The sequence below is a fragment of the Panthera onca genome, chromosome B3 (genome assembly GCF_046562875.1).
Source record: "Panthera onca isolate mPanOnc1 chromosome B3, mPanOnc1 haplotype 2, whole genome shotgun sequence".
In the NCBI taxonomy this organism is placed as follows: domain Eukaryota; kingdom Metazoa; phylum Chordata; class Mammalia; order Carnivora; family Felidae; genus Panthera; species Panthera onca.
This window is the reverse complement of record NC_138344.1, coordinates 121281252-121298229: the sequence shown is the minus strand read 5'-3', so window position 1 is coordinate 121298229 and position 16978 is coordinate 121281252. Positions and strand designations below refer to the sequence as shown.

Genomic DNA, 16978 nt, shown 5'->3' with positions numbered 1-16978 from the left:
GCCATGGTGTTCTTGTTGTACTTAATTGAACCTGACTTTCCCTCGGGCTCCCAGAAAGAAAGGAATGTTTTGGGGGCAAGAACCGTTCCACTGTGTCCCGGTGTCTGAGACCATTCTAATTTCAGCAGAGGCCCTGGCTGGGCAGGTGAGCCCCGTCACCCCGAGGGACATTGGGGCCCTCCCACGTACAAGGTGACTTGAGTAATGAGGGCTGTTCTTTTATTTAAACTTATCCCAAAATAAGTAGGAAGCTGGACTGTTTCTCTGGTAACCTGCCACACAGTAGGGCAAGGAGAGTGGAGAGTAAGAGTGTCCATGTCTGAGACAGCCACACAGCCCAGCACTGTAGCAGCTGCCATTGTGCTCGCCAGAGGCCCCATCTCACAGGGGTCTTCTGTCATCAGGAGCGATGGCGAGCGTCCCAAGGAGGTGAGCACTGGTGTGTGTGGGGCGGTGGGTGGAAGAGGAGAGGAGTGGCACTGCCCTGTGAGGTGCAGGCGGCCTGACTCCCCCTCCCCCTTGAGACAAGAGGGGCTGGAGGAGGCAGGGAAGGGGACGTGCAGAGCTTCAGGGGCGGGAAGACGCCGAGTCCAGGCAAGTTAGGAAGGGACCAAACACACTTGACCGGCACAGCTTAGTTTACTAAGCACCGACACATCAGTGACACTTCATCCTCATAAAGGCACAGTGAAGCCAGTGCTGCTTTTGTCTCCATTCTACCCATGAGAGATTAAATTATTTGCCTCAACTCTTGTGATTAGTCAATATCAGGGCCAGGACTGGACACCAAGTTGGGCTTTTTCTGTTTCTCCGGCTTGGTTCTGGGATAGAAGCACCTTCCCAGAACAACAGACAACCCTGGGTTCCCGGGGAGAAGGCCTGGACTCAGCTCAGAGGTGTCCACGTTTAGCACGTTCCTTTGTGCATTCTGCTTAACGCATCCACAGTGCACCCGGGGCCCAGTGTTTCCTGGTGCACCCAGACCAGTGGTTTTCTGGGAGGGGAAAAAAGGCCTGGTGTATTGCACTTGCCAATTTCCATGGTGTACATATTCTCACCATGGCCCATTTCAGGCTAGCAACCTGACGTCACTAGATGAGAATCTGGAAAGATCAGTGCACACCATTGGCTCTCAGAGGCGATCTAAGAGTCAGCTCCAGTATACCAGTACCAGTACACCAGTCAGTAACCACTGACCCAAACCCAGTGACCTTGGTTTGGTCTGAACTACGGATAGAGCTCTTGGTCATGGTCCATTAAAGTGAAGGGGACAGAGGAGCACAGAGGTCCAGAGAACAGGCTGGAGTCAGACTTGAGGGCAACTCCTGGCCCCACCACTTACAGCCATGTGATCTTGGGCTAGTTACCGAACCCCTGGGCTTCTGTTTCCTCAACGGTATAACCAGATTGAAACAAATGGTACCTTCTTGGCAGAGACAGCGTGAAGACAAGGAGTAAATGACGCAAAGAGCCTTGCACAGAGTTGGGACAGGAGTGCTCCATGAATGCCAGCTCTGTCACTGTCTACTGTTGACAGTCCACTCAGTGACAGCACTGGCTCTAGGACAGCACTCAGCTCTCCTCTGTTAGCACCTCCTGCCTGAGTCATGCAGATGCCAGGCAAGGAGGGGAGATCCTGGAAACTTCTGATACGGACTCAGACCTTCTGTCTCCTGGAACCTCCTCTCCCCTCTCTCCCGCTGGCCCTGCAGAGGCCCAGCTGGTTTCTCCAGCCTTTTCTCCCAGGGAAGCAGGGATTACAGTGCACTTAGCAACCCTTCTCCTGGCTCTAGAATTCTAGGCAGAGTGAGTGCTGACTCTACCACTTACCAGCTAAAACCATTAACTGCCATGAACTAACTTATTAGACCCAGACACTTTCTCCCAAAGGAGAAAGGAAGCAAGAAGTTCTCAAGTAGAGACTGTTGCCAGGAAATGCAGACTGGGTAGAGTGGGAAACCTTAGATAAGCCAGGTGGCCTGCACAGAGCAAAGAACATCTGGGGACTGAAAGGTGAAGCTCACCAGAGACATAATATGGCCTTCTCCCCCCTGACCTGCTGACCTGGCTGCAGGATCATGGGATACTGAATGAGAAATCTAGTCCCTGATCTCAGACTCTTTAGGACACAAGCTAGGCCTTCTAGCCTGGCTCTCCTGCTCAGCCTAGAGACCCCAGAGATGTGTGGGGAGGTGGGGAAGAGAGGAATGGGACGCACCCCCACAAACTCCTGGGCATGGAGCCTCAGGCTATTCGTTACCACTGGCCCTGAGCACTGTCTTGTGTCCATGGAATGAAAGGAGGTGGGCCAAAAGGCCCCTAGAGACCTCACTACTCACCCCCCTTACCATATGCTGAGGACACTGAAAGAGAAGTAGGCAGGCAGGCTGGGAGGAGCTGGGCTCTGAGACTGGAAATGATGAAAGATAAACGAGGGTTTTGCCCTGCAAAGCCCGGGCCACTCACACTGGGGTGGGACCGGGGGAACTTTGGTGCTTGAAAGAGAGAGGCTCAGGCCTGGCAAGTGGTCCGCTTCACACCCTGAATGGCAAGCAAGAGATCGCACTACCTGAACTTCAAGTTAGAGGATGAAGTAGTACTTCCGTTTAAGTTTTTTGAAAGTCTATTGAAAGTCGTGGAATAGCATGTTGGCACTTAACTTCCTCAATGTCCAGGTATTGCAGTGGTCACTCCCGCTGCACCCCAGACCTGGCCCTGGCCAGCAGAGCTGGGGTTAGAACTGGAGCTCACAGATTGCTAAAGATGATGTCTCAAGAACACCCAGCCCTGCCTGGAAATGGCTGCAGTCTCGGCCCTGTCCCTAAGGCTGAGAGCCCTGGTGGCCCCCAATGTGCAGGGATGGGGAGTGCGGATGTCTCAGACCCAGAGCTAGGGCAGAGAGCCTCTCCAGCCTGGGCCTGGTCACACAGGCAGGTGCTGGGCTTCCCCTGGTCTGATTTCTGGGCGGAAGGAAGGAGAACCTGTGCCAAGGGGGACAAAGTCTAATGCCTCCGGGTAGGGCTTGAGGGAAGCTTGTGGAGAGGTGGCACATGCAGAGCCTCCTAAGGTGATCGAGTTCCACTGGGTGCCCTAACCAGCAAGTGGTGAAATCATCACCAGTTTCCAGATGAAAACCTGAGGCCCAGAGAGGCTCGACGTTTTCTGTTAAGCTCTGAAGCCCAGGCATTTCCCAGGCCACCAGGTCGTCCCTGGCCACAGCCGGTTGCCCAGAGATGAGCGCCTTGACGGACGGAGGAGGGCGGGGGCCGCGGTTGCTTTAAAGCGCCCCAGCCGGGCGGCGCGGGGCGGGGCGCTCTCGGAGCCTCGGGGCGCGCAGGGCGCAGCGGCCGGAGCGGGGTCCCCGGAAGCGCCAGCCCGGCGGGCACGGCGGGGCGCCTCCACCTAGGGCGGGCAAGGAGCGGCGGCTACACCCCGCCCGGCTGAGGCGCGGGGGGCCGTAGGGGGTGCGGAGTGGCCCGCGTCGCCGCGGAGATGGCGCGGCACGTGCGGTGACGGTGCCCGCGCCCCGAGGGTCCCAGCCTCGCGCCCCGCGTCCCCGGGCCAGCATGGAGCGCCCGGAGCCCGAGCTGATCCGGCAGAGCTGGCGGGCGGTGAGCCGCAGCCCGCTGGAGCATGGCACCGTGCTGTTCGCCAGGTGAGGGTTCCCCGAGCGCCCCGGGGGTGCGGGTGGCGGGGTGCCTCGCCAGAAACGGGCTCCTGGCGGCTGCACCGGCGCCGGAGGAGGGAAGATTGGCCTTCTGCCTCGGCGGCGCCGGGGCGCTTCCAGAAGTGCGCCAAAGGAGCGAGCGCGGCAACGGCTGGCGCAGCCCCTCCTGCGCTTCCCCGGGCGGTGGGCGCAGCCGTGGGGAGGGGGGGTGGCGCTCCCCGGGGGCGGGCGGCTGTCCTCCCCTGAGGATCTCCTTACACTCTGGCCAGCGGGCTCTGCTCCCCGCGCTGCGCCCTCTCCCTGGCTCTGTTCCTGAGTGTTCCTTCCTTGGGTGGTGCCTGAGGGGTGCCCCGAGGGCCCGTGAGGGGAGGGTGTGCCTGGCTCCCAGAGGGCAGGCACTGGCCAGGCCCTAGGAGTGCACACTTCAGGCCGCCAACAGAAGGATAAACCTTTCGGAGGAAAGGACCAGGCTGGGAGGAGAGAACAGCCAGGGAGGGGACGATACATGCCCACATCTCACCCCTGGGGAGAGGGGGAAGGGGTTGCCCAGACCCAAGGGCACAGAGGCCAGTCTTCAACCTTACCTCTAGAGTCTCTAGGTAACCCCTCTGTCATCACCAGAGCCAATGCTCTGTCACCATGGTTTTTCAGGAGCCTTGGCTCCCAAAGCCAGCCGGGAACTTCTGAGGAGGCTTTTGCAAACCACCACCTCCCCCCGCCACCTCCCACACCAACAAAAAGGGAAAAGGGGAGCCCTCTGTGGCTCTGCTGCTTCTAAGCTGTGTGACCATAGGCAAGTTACTTAGAGTCTCTGTGCTGTAAGCCTGGGATAACAGTTATACCTACTGCTTAGGATCGTGAGGGATACAGAAGTTAACTACGTGTAAAGTATTCAATGACCAGTAGGTGTAAGGAATTCTCAGTAGTATGGCTATCATCACTGGCCCAAGCCCCCCCAGACATGATGAGACTCAGACGTTCTGACCCAAGAGTGGAAGAGAGAGAGACAGAGACAGAGAAAAGACAGAGAGAGACAGAGACAGAGAGAAGGGCTTTCCTATTTGAGGACCCCTCCCTGTCCCAGCCCTCTGAACTGTTTATGGAGGGGCTTCTCAATGCTGGGTCCTGTGAGAGGCCTAGAGACTCACTGAGGATGCCCCTCAGAGCCGGTGGAGGAGGAGGGAAAGGAGCACTGGCAAAGATGGCAAAGGGGTCAGTGCCCGGTTGGTGGGTGTGTTCTAGGTTTCGGCTGAATCCCTGCACCCCTCCCCCGCCCGCCGCCACTGCTGGGCAGCTAGGGCTCGCGGAGCCAGGGGGGGGCCTGTAGGGACTGACACCTGGGCCTCCCCCCACAGGCTGTTTGACCTGGAGCCTGACCTGCTGCCCCTCTTCCAGTACAACTGCCGCCAGTTCTCCAGCCCAGAGGACTGCCTGTCCTCCCCCGAGTTCCTGGACCACATCAGGAAGGTGAGACAAGGCAGAGCGGCCTCTGAGATCCAGCAGAACGCCTTCCTGGGAGAGAATGAGAGACTTGGGATAGGGAAAGTTCCTCCTGCCCTGGTCTGGTCTCATTCCCCTCCTGCTGCTCCCCCATGCCAGGGGCATCTGCTCCTTGCCTTCTGTGCTGAGCCGGGCAGAGTCTGGGGCACCCTGTGCTCAGCCAGCTGGTCCGAGCCCCACCCTTGCCCTCAGCCTTGTCCCTGGCTCCTGAGGGTGGTGTCGGCACTGATCCACTAGGACCATCTGCCTATGACAACCAAGCTGGGGTTCCCCTTAGAGGCTTGTGACTCTCACAGTGCCTCAGTTTCTCTTTGTCCAGGGTGGACAGCACCATCCAGCTGCCAAGTTTAGGGCTTTGAGACCCTTAGAGGGGAGGAGCTGCCTTCACAGTATAACATTAGTAGTTTGGCCACTGTTGAGTACTTCCTGCATGCAAACTCAGATTGCCTTGCACTCCCTTCCTTCCTCCCTCCCTCCCTTCCTTCCTTTCTTCCTTCCTCCTTCCTTCCTCCTTCCCTTCCTTCCTTCCTTCCTCCTTCCCTCCCTCCCCTCCTTCCTTCTTTCCTCCCTTCCCTCCTTCCTCCCTCCCTTCCTTCCTCCCTCCCTCCCTCCCTCTCTTCCTTCTTTCTTTCTTCCTCCTTTGATTTCTTCCTTTTCTTTCTTTTTAAAACATTTTATTATTTATTTTTAAGTAATCAATACACCCAACATGGGGCTCAAACTTACAACCCCAAGATCAAGAGTCGCACGTTCTACCATCTGAGCCAGCCAGGTGCCCTGATTGCCTTACATTTCTGATCCTGGAAAACTGAGGGTCCTGGTGACCTCTCTTACTTCTGTTTGGAACCCCCATCTAGACTGTGGTTGTGAACAGGTGGCACTGCTCTGACCTCTCTGATTCACTGCTCCTCTGCCTTGGCAGGTGATGTTCGTGATTGACACTGCGGTGACCAATGTAGAGGACCTGTCCTCGCTGGAGGAGTACCTTGCTGGTCTGGGCAAGAAGCACCGTGCCGTGGGTGTGAAGTTCAGCTCCTTCTCGGTGGGTAATGGGGCTCCCCCTCTCTCTGGAGCTCCGGACCTGAGGCCACCACTCTCCCTGTCCTCCCTGCCCACCTGTTCTCTCTCCCCATTCCATACCCTGAGATGACTAGGGCTGGGGGCCTGCATCTGTGTCTCCCCCGCCATGTGACCCCCGGCACTGCCTTGACCTCTCTGAGCCTCCAATTCTTCTTCCGTGGTGTGGCTTCTCTTAGAACCGTGGAAACTTAAGGAGCCTTTGGGACTCGCCAGTCTGCCCGGTTTCCTATCACTGTGTATAAAACCATCCCAAGCAAACGATTTCTGGGTTCGGCGGGGCCGTGCTTTTGCTCCGCATGGTGGGGCTGGAGCCACTCATGTACTGCACTCAGCCGAGAGCACAGCTGGGGCTGGTGCATCCAAGTTGGCCTGTCATCCTTTGGGGCCTCTTTCCCTGTGGTGTCTCATTATCCTGTGGTGTCTCGTTATCGGTGGCCTAGCTGAGCTTCCTCGCAGAGTGGCAGCTGAGTTCCAAGAGGGCAGAACCCCGATGTGCCAGGACACTTCCTGCCTCCGCTTGCAGCCCCCTTGGTAACGCCCATTGGCCAAAGCCAGGCACGCGATGAGCTCAGGCTCCAGGTGGAGGGACCCCACTCAGGGGGCGTGAATCCTTGAAGTGTGGTTCACTGGGGGCCACGGACGTGACAGCCTACCCCATAGTCCCGTCACCTTGCCAGATGGCCAGCACACCGAGGAAGGGACCACGCTCACCTTGGCTTCTCTAACTAGAGCACTGGTGCGGTGCCTGGTCTTTAGTAGATATTCTGTAAACATTTGTGGAATAAGTAAGCGATATTTTGTTATGGTTAATAACAAACAAGAGCCATTATTATTCTTGAAGGCTCACTGTGTACAGATGCTGTGCTAAGGGCTCTTTACAGATGGTCTCATTTAATCATGCCAGCAATCTGGTAAGTAGGAACTTTTACTTTCCCTGTTTTACTGATGAAGCAACTGAGGCTCAGGTTGTAAAACTTGCTTGAAGCCACACAGCTCATAAATGGTGGAATCAGGAAGTGAATTCAGGTCTGTCTGGTTGCAGAGTCTGGGATCTTAATACCATGAGTGCTGCCGTGCAGAGGAGGAAACTGAGTCCTGGGGGCAGTGACTTTGCTTGGTCTGAGCTGGGGGTCCCAGGCAACCATGGGATGGTTGCAAGGCTGAGTGGAATGAAATGCTTGGTTCACTATAAGGCCTCACATTTAAGGGAAAAGGGGACCCGATGTGGCACCCAAGGATTGGGGCAGAATCTTGCTCGGGAAGCATGGACCCTGTGCAGGAGAAAAGAAAGGTCCAGGCCTCAGTTTTCTCACCTGTGGAATGGAACGATGCCTCCCTGCCTTCAGGAATGACAAGGTGCCGCTTGCCTCTGCAGACGGTGGGTGAGTCCCTGCTCTACATGCTGGAGAAGTGCCTGGGCCCTGCGTTCACACCAGCCATGCGGGCCGCCTGGAGCCAGCTCTACGGGGCCGTGGTACAGGCCATGAGTCGAGGCTGGGATGGCGAGTAAGAGGCAGCCCCTGGCCAGCAGCCCCCACCTGGAGGCCCCCATCTGTCTGTGTCTGTCTGTTGCTCTGTGCCTGTCGTAGCCCAGCTCCCCTTAGGCCTCCTTGCACCTAGGCCCTTGTCCCCTTGACCACCCTGGAGAGGTGATGGAGCAGGGCTGGGTCTCAGTCCTCCTCATCTCCGACTGCAGACAGGGGTGGCTTTTCCTTCAAGAAGGGGCTTCTGGATTTCCTTGTGTCCCCAGTAGCTTTTCCCTGCCTGCCTTTTTCCCCCTCTAGCATCCCCTCCTCTGCTAAGAGAGGAGCAATGTTTGGGTCACAGAGGTGGCACGGGGCTGGGAAGGTGGAGATCTTTGAGAGCATGGGCTCTGGTCATCCATCCTTCTCAGGTGAGCTGGGCCAAGCAGGGAGTGGGTGGCTGAGCTTCAGGCACCTTCCCATTTTGCCTGCTTTCCATTCTTCTCTCTCCCAGGGGTGTCTGCCTTTCATAAGTAAACAAGAGGGACCATTTTAGCCTTCATGGTGAAATCACAGGTGGTAGGAGCAGGCGATCAAGAGAACTGCTGGGGAAGGGAGAGCTGACCTGGGTCTGTGATGGGCTCAGCAGGGTTCAGGGGCCTGCTTAGATGTCACGTGACATAGTAGTTTTTCTGTTGCTGTTTCCAGTTCCCTCCTTCAGTGCTGCTGCTGGGAACTCCTTTAGTACCACTCTGTAGAAGCCAGCTAGCCAGCCAGGGCGGGGCGGGGCTGGGGAAGGTCACGGAAGGAGGGGGATTTCACTCCAAAGAGGCCTGAGTTCTGGTGGCTGTTCCTCACCACCCCGCCCCAGCAGGGCTGGGGCTCACCTGCCCCACGCTGCCTCTCTGATGCTGCCCACATCCACTGCCGGGCACAGCTCCCCACGTTTAATACCTGGTGTGTGTCTGTACTTAGGCTGCGATAGAAGAGAAAGCAGCAGGGGGGGCCCTCTGCCCTTGCCCAAGCTGTCTGCACTTTTACCTCTTGCTCTGTGCTGTGGTTGTATAAACTCATGAGGAATAAACCTGTTCTGTGTGCCTCTCTGACCTGCTGGGACTGGTCTTTTCTTGGGTGTCAGCTTGTGCCAGATGAAGCTGTAAGGTGGGGGATCTAGGGCAGGGTGGGAGGATGGGGTCAGGAGGGCCAAGGCCAGAGAGTGGATATAAAAGAAAGGAGAGGCTTGGGGAAGGCAAGAAGCCAATGGCAGAGATGGACCTAGGGGTCTGTGATGGAAACTGGCTGGCAGGCACCAAATTCGGTTCCTCTTCCTCTTAGGTACACAGCCAGACTACATTTCCCAGCCTCCTTTGCAAACAGGTGGGGCATGTGACCTAGTTCTGACCAACGGAATGTGTGGACCTGTGCGCCACTTCTAGACCTGGTCCTTCCAAACTCCTGCAAGTTCCTCTGTGCTCTGTCATCCCTCTGCCAGCCGGATAGAGATCTTACAGTGACCTTGAGGGCCATGTGTTGACTGTGGCAGAGCCACAAGATGGAAGGAGCCCGGGTCCCCGAATTGCTGCTTGGAGGAGAGCACCCACTAATCGGAAGTGCCTGGTAGGGCCAAGGAACTTCTCCATCCTGTGGAGCAAGGGCCCATTTTAAATTTTCCAGGAAAGAGACACAAACATCTATTGTGTTTGTGCCATTATATATTTGGGGTTGTTTTGTTACAACATGCACCCACACTAATCCAGAGTCTGAAGCAGTTCACTGGTCAGGGGTCTGAGAGCCCACCTCGTAGGGGACAAAGTGAGGCCAGGGATAGGAATGGACCAGGCACCAGGACAGCAGCAAAGGGCACCAAAGACTCATAGGGTCTCTGAGGAAAACTTCTAGAGCCTCCCTGATTGGGCAGGTGCCAATCCCAGGGTGGGCTTTTTTAAGGAGATTGAATGGGTTTGCCTGCAGTGCACCTTGGAGTTGAAGAGCCAGTGTGAGAATGTGTGAGTGTGTGCGAATGTGTGTGTGGTCAGGAAGAGCGAGCAGATGAGGGTAGATACCCAGCCAGGAACGTGCAGCAGCATTAAGAGTGGGCATGATGGGGCACTTGGGTGGCTCAGTTGGCCAGGTGACTGACTCTTGGTTTTGGCTCAAGTCGTGATCTCATGGTGTATCTCACCCAGCGTCGGGCTCTGCACTGACAGCACGGAGCCTGCTTGGGATTCTCTCTCTCCCTTTCTCTCTCTCTGCCCCTCCCCTGCTCTCTGTCTCTCTCTCTTAAAAAAGATAAATAAACATTTTTAATTTGTTTTAAACGTTTATTCATTTTTTGATAGGGACAGAGCGTGAGTGGGGGAGGGGCAGAGAGAGAGAGGGAGACACAGAATCTGAAGCAGGCTCCAGGCTCTGAGCTGTCAGCACAGAACCCGACATGGGGCTCAAACTCACAAACCGCGAGATCATGACCTGAGCTGAAGTCGGACGCTTAACCGACTGAGCCACCCAGGTGCCCCTAAATAAACATTTTTAAAAAACAAAGAGTGGGCATCATGTGAACAGCCTTGTGGGGCCCTGGGGCTGGGCTGTGAAGGGTTGGAGGGGCTCCGCTTGGGCCCACTGCCCTTGCCCTGAGGCTTCGGTTTTCTCCGCCAAGACCAATGTTGCTGGTACCCGCAGGGCCTCTCTAGCTCCCGGCTGGGGCCTCATTTTGGATAAGCTCTAGTGACCCGGCCTGCCAGGCTGTGTGATTGCAGACATGGTCTGGAGCATGCTGAGGATGCTTTTCTCCCTATGGCACAAAAGCATTTTTTCTCGAGCCCCAAAGGCTCCAGTGAAAGAAGGCTTCCTTCACGAGACCTAACAGCTGAGACTCAGGCAGCCAGGCTCCTGAATGTTTGTCTGGGGTGACCTGCCTCTGGAAAGGCCGAACACCCTCCTTTGACCTGGGTCTTGAGCCATTGTAAGCATGGGCGCGTTCACCTCTCTTGAAGGCTGCCTTTCTACTTGTGTGTGCACACACGCATGCAAGTGTGTGTGTGTACATGTGAGTGTGTGTGCATTTGAGCGTGCGTGCATGTGGGATGGGGGTGGTTCCTTCTTCCTCGGTGCCAGTCTCGGCCCTGAACCCTCTCTCTCCTGTGTTCTTCCGCATTCTCCCAGCCACCTCCCATCTTCTACAAGGAGCCAGCCCTCCCTCGGCCCCTTCCCACTCCAGCTACTGCCCTGCGTCTCTACTTCCTTTGATAGCAAAACTCTACAGAAGTGTCTTTCCTCGCTGTTTTCATTTCCTCACGCCTATGAGAGAATGGGAGCCTCCTTCACCCAGGCTCTCGTCCCCGCCCCTGATCTGCTACCACCAAGGTCACCCAGGACCTCTGTCCTGCCCAGTTCAGAGGTTGAGTCCCACTCCTAACCTTGCTCTTCGGCTCAGTAGCCCTTTGAAGAGTTGATCACTCCTTCATTTTAAATTTTTTATTATGGGGGCGCCTGGGTGGCTCAGTCAGTTAAGCGTCTGACTTCAGCTCAGGTCATGATCTCGCGGTTCATGAGTTCGAGCCCCGCGTCCAGCTCTGTGCTGACAGCTCGGAGCCTGAAGCTGCTTCAGATTCTGTGTCTCCCTCTCTCTCTGCCCCTCCCCTGCTCACACTCTGTCTCTCTCTCTCAAAAATAAACACCAAAAAAAAAATTTTTTTTTAATTTTTTATTATGGAAAAATATAACATGCACAAAAACCTGAGCCTAGTGAATCTCTGTGTACCTCAGCCAGCATCCGTGTGAGCAGCTCAAGATCTCCCCCACCTCTTTTATTCTCCTGGAAAGTTTTTTTTAAATAATAATAATAATAAAAAAAACTTCAGAGAGAGAGAGCGAGAGAGCGCACAAGTTGGGGAGAGGAGCAGATGGAGAGAGAATCTTAAGCAGGCTCCACACTCAGCGGGGGAACCCGAGGCGGCTCAATCCCATGACCCGGGGATCGTGACCAAAGCCAAAATCCAGGGTCAGTGGCTCAACTGACTACGCCACCCAGGCGCCCTCTGCTGGAAAGTTTTAAAGCAAATCTAAGACTTCATGCCATTGTAAAGTCTTCCATAGGGACATCTAGCTGATTCCCTTTCCGCTTTCATCCTCGCCATCAGCATACCTATAGAGATGAGCAGTGTCTCCTCAACATTGCCTAATGCCCGGTCTGCGTTCAGATTTCCCTGATGTCTTTCTGCAGGTGGTTTATTCAGTCAAGGGCCACACATTGCATCTAGTTGTGTCTCTTAAACTTTCCCTCCCCTCTCCCTTCCCCCCACGCCTTTGATGTGTGGGAGAAACCAGTTCACTTGTCCAGTGGCATTTCCAGCATTCTGACTTGGCTGATGCCTCCTCAGGGCGTCTTTGAACTCACTCCCCTCTGCCCTGTATTCACTGTCAAGTGTGGTTAGTGCTGGGGCTCCCTGCTTACTTTCTGAATCCCTTCCTTTCCTTGGATTCCGGATGCCAGGGTTTCCTAGTTTTCCTCCTTTCTCATTCTTCATTCTCCCTGTGGACCCCCTCTCATCTCCCTCGGACCTCCCCTTAGCTCCTGCCCAGGTTTCAGCCAGTCCCATGCTTTAAACACCTAGATGCTGATGACTCTGGGTTGCATCTCCAGCCTAATGCCCCCCACTCCAGACCCCGGTATCCAGACCCTTGCCCAATGTCCCTACTAGGCATTTCAAACGTAACACAACCAAAGTAGAGCCTGGTATTTTCCCTGCACCTTCCAGCATCCTCTGCCTTGGTAAACCAGTTTACCCAGCTGTTCAGGCAGAAGAACTGGGAGCCGTCCTCACTTCCTTGCTTTCTCTCAGACACCACATCTAATCCATCCGTGGATCCTCAGACCTGTTCCGAACTTCTCCGTCTCTCTCCTCGCTCCCTGCCTCATTCTTGTTGGAGCTACCATGCCACATCTCCTGGATGCTTCCAACAGAACCCCAACAGGTTTTCACCTCCACCTTGTTCTCACCCAGAGGCTGCAGTGATTGCTTCAGAACCTTAGGTGATCACATCTCCCTCCCCATCCCCACCCCCAGCTTGGAAACTTCCAGTAGCCTCCACATCATGGGGATAAAGCCCAGGGTCCTGCTGCCCTCTCAGATATGGCCTCACTCTGCTGTGTGCCCTGACCCCCCACCCCCACCCCCGCTGCCCCAGGGCCCTGTATTTGTTCCCGGGCCAGATCGGCCCAGCACCCCCTTCATGCAGCCCCCACATGCCTCATCCCCAGAAAAGCTTGTTCCAGATCCTTCCCATCTACAGTCACTCCCCTCCTTCTCCAGCTTTGTGTTTTCCTCAAAGCCCTTGCCCCTACCTGACACCCACCATATACATTGGTTTATAGCACTTATAATCTATTGCAAACAAAACGGGAAGACTTTGGGCTCTGTGTTTAGAGGAGAGAGAAGAGGTGATTCTTCAGACCCTTGGTGAAGGGGACAGGGTAGCCGGAAGGGACCCTTGAGGCCCCATGTGTGTCTCTCCAGCCCAAACAACAATTACAAAGTAAGATGATTATAATGGAAGTTGTGTGGGCACTGGGTATTAATGGCTTATAAGACAGAAGGCAAACGTTGGGCCTGTTGATTACCTACCTGTTGCCTGATATTTGAGCTCCCCGGAGGCAGTGTGAGGGGAGGAGTGGCCTCTCAGCCTGTGGTTTTGTACTTATGTACAGGTTGGGGGCCCCCTACTTCCTCCCCAAGGCTAGAGACAGTGTGAGGTGCTGAGACCAGTTTCCCTTGCTCCAGGGGTGATAGACTGTGATTATTTTCCCCACCCACAAGAGCCTTGCCCACTCAACCCTCCTCGACACTAGAGTCCCCTGGTGAGCTTTTGTAAAATAGGGGTGCCTGGGCCCCATTCCAGATTTGTTTAGGGATGGGACCTGGACACTGGGATTGTTTAAAATCTCCCAGGAGACTCTCATTTGCAGCCAAGATAGAGAACCCCAGCATTTGAGGCTGGAGATATGCTGGGCAGCTATGGGTTGTCAAGGCCCAGGGGCCATCCGATGTTTAGGAAACAGCTCTATTGAGAAAACTGTGCACTGCCTTCCCATAAGCCAGGTTCCTCCATCCCCGCCACACCACCGCCCCCAGGGCTTGCCCCAGAGTGGACTTAGAAACCTGGCTCTGGACAGCTTGGAGTGTTCTCGGGACAGAACTGAGCTACCCCCAGCACGACGGGATTAGGTGGTGGGGAGCCAGCCCTGGAGGTGCCTGAAACCACCCCAAGGTTTGGCCTCCGGGCACAGCCTCTTGGAGCCCAGTGCTCTTCTGCTTCCTCCCCAGCCCCACAGAGTGTAGCTGACAGTCAGGTGCTCCAGTGCCCTGTTGGGCAGAGTCCTGTCAGACTGGGATCCTGGGCCTCCCTGGCACCTGGCTTCCCTCTTGGCCTGTGCCCCAGTCCCACTCCAGCCCAGCTATATGGACCTCCTGGGCCTCCAGTGCTCCTGGCCTGCTGAGAGAAGACTGACCAATTCCATTGTGGGGGACTTGACATGCTTGGGGCTAGGACCCACCGTCTGTAGCTTGCCTATCTGTGTCTTTGTCTCTCCCTGAGCAAAGTCCCCTGAAAGGTCTGCTGAAGCAAGGGATGGCCCAGGGCCTGTGATCTGGGGGACCCTGGAGGCTGCTGGCCCCTGGGAGGAGACCCTGAGGGGCAGTTGTTGTGGCAGGGCTTTGAGGATCCTAGGAAAAGGCCCCTGGTCCTCCATCAGCCATCAGCCCACCCCTGTCTCCAGGCCTCAGGGCACAGCCCCTGCCACCCAGCCACGATGGCCTTCATGTTTCTCTCTCCTCTGAAGCAGCCCTTGCGGCTCTCATCTGACTTGACTTGGAAAAGAATTGCTTTGGGGTGAGAGGGGTCAAGGGAGTGGGCCCTGGCCCTATGCCCAGGCTCATGCCAGTGGGGCACTTCAAACCCATGCCTGTCAATGGACTACGAAAGCTTGAGGAGAGGGTCTAGTGATGGGGGCTGGGGAGCAGCCTGAGATTGTCCTGTGTATTCACAGGGAGCAGTGAGGGAGGAAGCTTCCCCCTGCAGCCCCACTCGGTCTGCTGAATCTGCTCTACTCACTAATAGGGCAGAGTATTGTCCCCTACCCCTATTTTCTGGTGGTGTGACCAGCCTAGGGTCACGGCTGGAGGAAGGCCAGAACTTTGGTCTCCCGGGCCAGGACACACTCCCCAGAGCAGGGACGTTTTCCCCAACTTACTGCGGGTCCAACATAGCAAGCATAACTAGCCTTTGCTACAGGGTGTTTCTAATCCCGTTCGGGCCTGACCTGGCAGCCGCACATACCTCCCCGAGGCCAGCCTCTCCTCCACTTCCCCCTGCCCTTGTGCTGCGGGCTGAGACCAGCACGGGCCTGAGCCTTGTCTGCCACTTTTTCTGGTGGCCTCCTCCTGAAATCTTCATCTTTTCAAGCCCAGCAGCAAGTCCGGCCAGCGACCCACTGAGGGGCCCAGCACTCACCCTGGGGCTTCTGCTGCCCAGGAGAAGCCTATTCCAACAGCTGCATGGTAGCTCGAGGACCAGGAAGTTCTCTGCTACTGCCCGGGGGGCTCTGAGAGCACTCACAGCAGAATGAGTGAGGCAGAGCCACTTCCTGTCTCTCCAGCAGACCAGGAGGCACTTGCCAGGCCTTCCCTGTGAGGACAGGGGCCTGGGAAGGCTTCAGGGGCTAAAGCCATGAAGGTACGGTGCTCCAGCCTGGCAGCCATAGGGAGGTTCATCCCTTAGCATCTCCAGCTCTTTCAGGACGGGGGACACCCTGCTGGGCCGGTCCAATGCAGAGGTACAGGCCAGCAGAGGTTGGGAGAACTTGTTTATTCAAGGCACAATCATAGCATTAATAACGAGAAGTTTCGGCATTCTGGCACATTCCTTTAGTGGTGGTGGCCAAGGGAAGTCCACACCGCGCACCGGGGTCCCCAGAGGATGCAATGCTGCTGATAGGCACTTTGCTTCCAGAAGCATCTGAGGAAGAGGCAGGCAGGCATGGAGCTACTCTAGGCCCAGTGGGGCATTTCTTAGAGGCTCTAGGCAATCCTGGGTTCCCTCGGAGGCAGCCCCCTCCAGAAAGAATCAAGTCTGAGAGGTGGTGCTTGGGTGGAAGGATGGAGAAGGGCAGCTGGGAAGTGGGCTGTGGGGTGGGGTGAGATAGTGATGGGTGGAGGCCAAGGGTGGGCCTAGAGGGCAGGCCAGAGGGGAGGTGCCTGGAGAGGGCCTGGATGTGATGCGTAGGCCCTAAGGAGCCAGAGCACGCCCATCCCACCCTCACAGTGACTGTGGAGGCTGAGCGGCTGTGTGTGTGTCAGGGTGGGGCCGAGGGTGCTGGCCAGTTGCCCTGGGTCTCCAGGAAGTGTCGAGACGTGAATGGATTCTGGAACTTCCCCAACATTTGCACCACCTTCTCTCAGAACCAGCTGCACTTGGCCCAAATGCAGAGGGGGAAACCCCCAGCCATGCTGCCATGTAATCTGCTGGGACCCTTCCATATGCAGCATCCATACACTGCCAGGTGGGCAGGGGGAAGACAGAAGAGGGGCAGTGGCAGAAGCGGCAGGAATAACCCAGCAGGGGCTGCAAGTTGGGGGGCAGGCGCCCAGCAAGCAGTGCCCGGTGAACGTGAGCCTGCAGGCCAGCTTCTGGCAAGAAAGCCACACGCACACCAAATACACCTTCTGGGGACTGGAGGGTCTGGAGCTGGCCACCTCCCATGGCATGGGCAGATCTCCCTGTTGGGAAAGGCCCCTTCTCCTTGTTGGCTGGTGAAATGCTAGGAGGGGACCCTGAGGGGCCTGGGTTCAGGAGGGACTGGCTGGGTATAATTTCCTCCTTATTCCTAGCCGGACAAGGAGTGGGAGAGACTGCCGACTCCCCGGCTGACCCAAGCTCTCTGGAAAGATCCTTCATGCCAAGTCTGGGCCAAGCCCCGGGGGTATGGCAATGTTTGTCTCTTGAGTGCTATTTCTCCTCTGGTGAAGCCTGGAGCTTCTACAGCTGAGATGTGGGCACAGGTGGAAGAGGGACAAGACCCAGGTGGTCTGAGTTCAGGGCCGCCCGTGTGCCTGGGAGGTGGTGGGAAATGCCCGGGGGAGGCGAGCTTGGAGCCTCCTTTTGGCAGGTTGGCCACATGGACCCAGATCTTTGCAGAAGGGAACTCAGGAGAGTTCTGGACCACATAGACCCCTCTCACCTTAGCTCCTTTTGGTCCCTGAGGCCTCAGCTG

At 56.3% G+C, this 16978-nt stretch overlaps 1 protein-coding gene across 1 annotated transcript; it reads left to right on the top strand.

Annotated features, from left to right (window-relative positions):
* The first annotated feature begins 3199 nt into the window (after nucleotides 1–3199).
* NGB (neuroglobin) lies at nucleotides 3200–8828 on the top strand. Its single transcript, XM_060620411.3, has 4 exons — nucleotides 3200–3655; nucleotides 5023–5134; nucleotides 6090–6209; nucleotides 7623–8828. The coding sequence occupies exons 1-4, from the start codon at nucleotides 3567–3569 to the stop codon at nucleotides 7755–7757; spliced, it is 456 nt and encodes a 151-aa protein (XP_060476394.1). The 5' UTR covers nucleotides 3200–3566; the 3' UTR covers nucleotides 7758–8828.
* Nucleotides 8829–16978: the final 8150 nt, after the last annotated feature.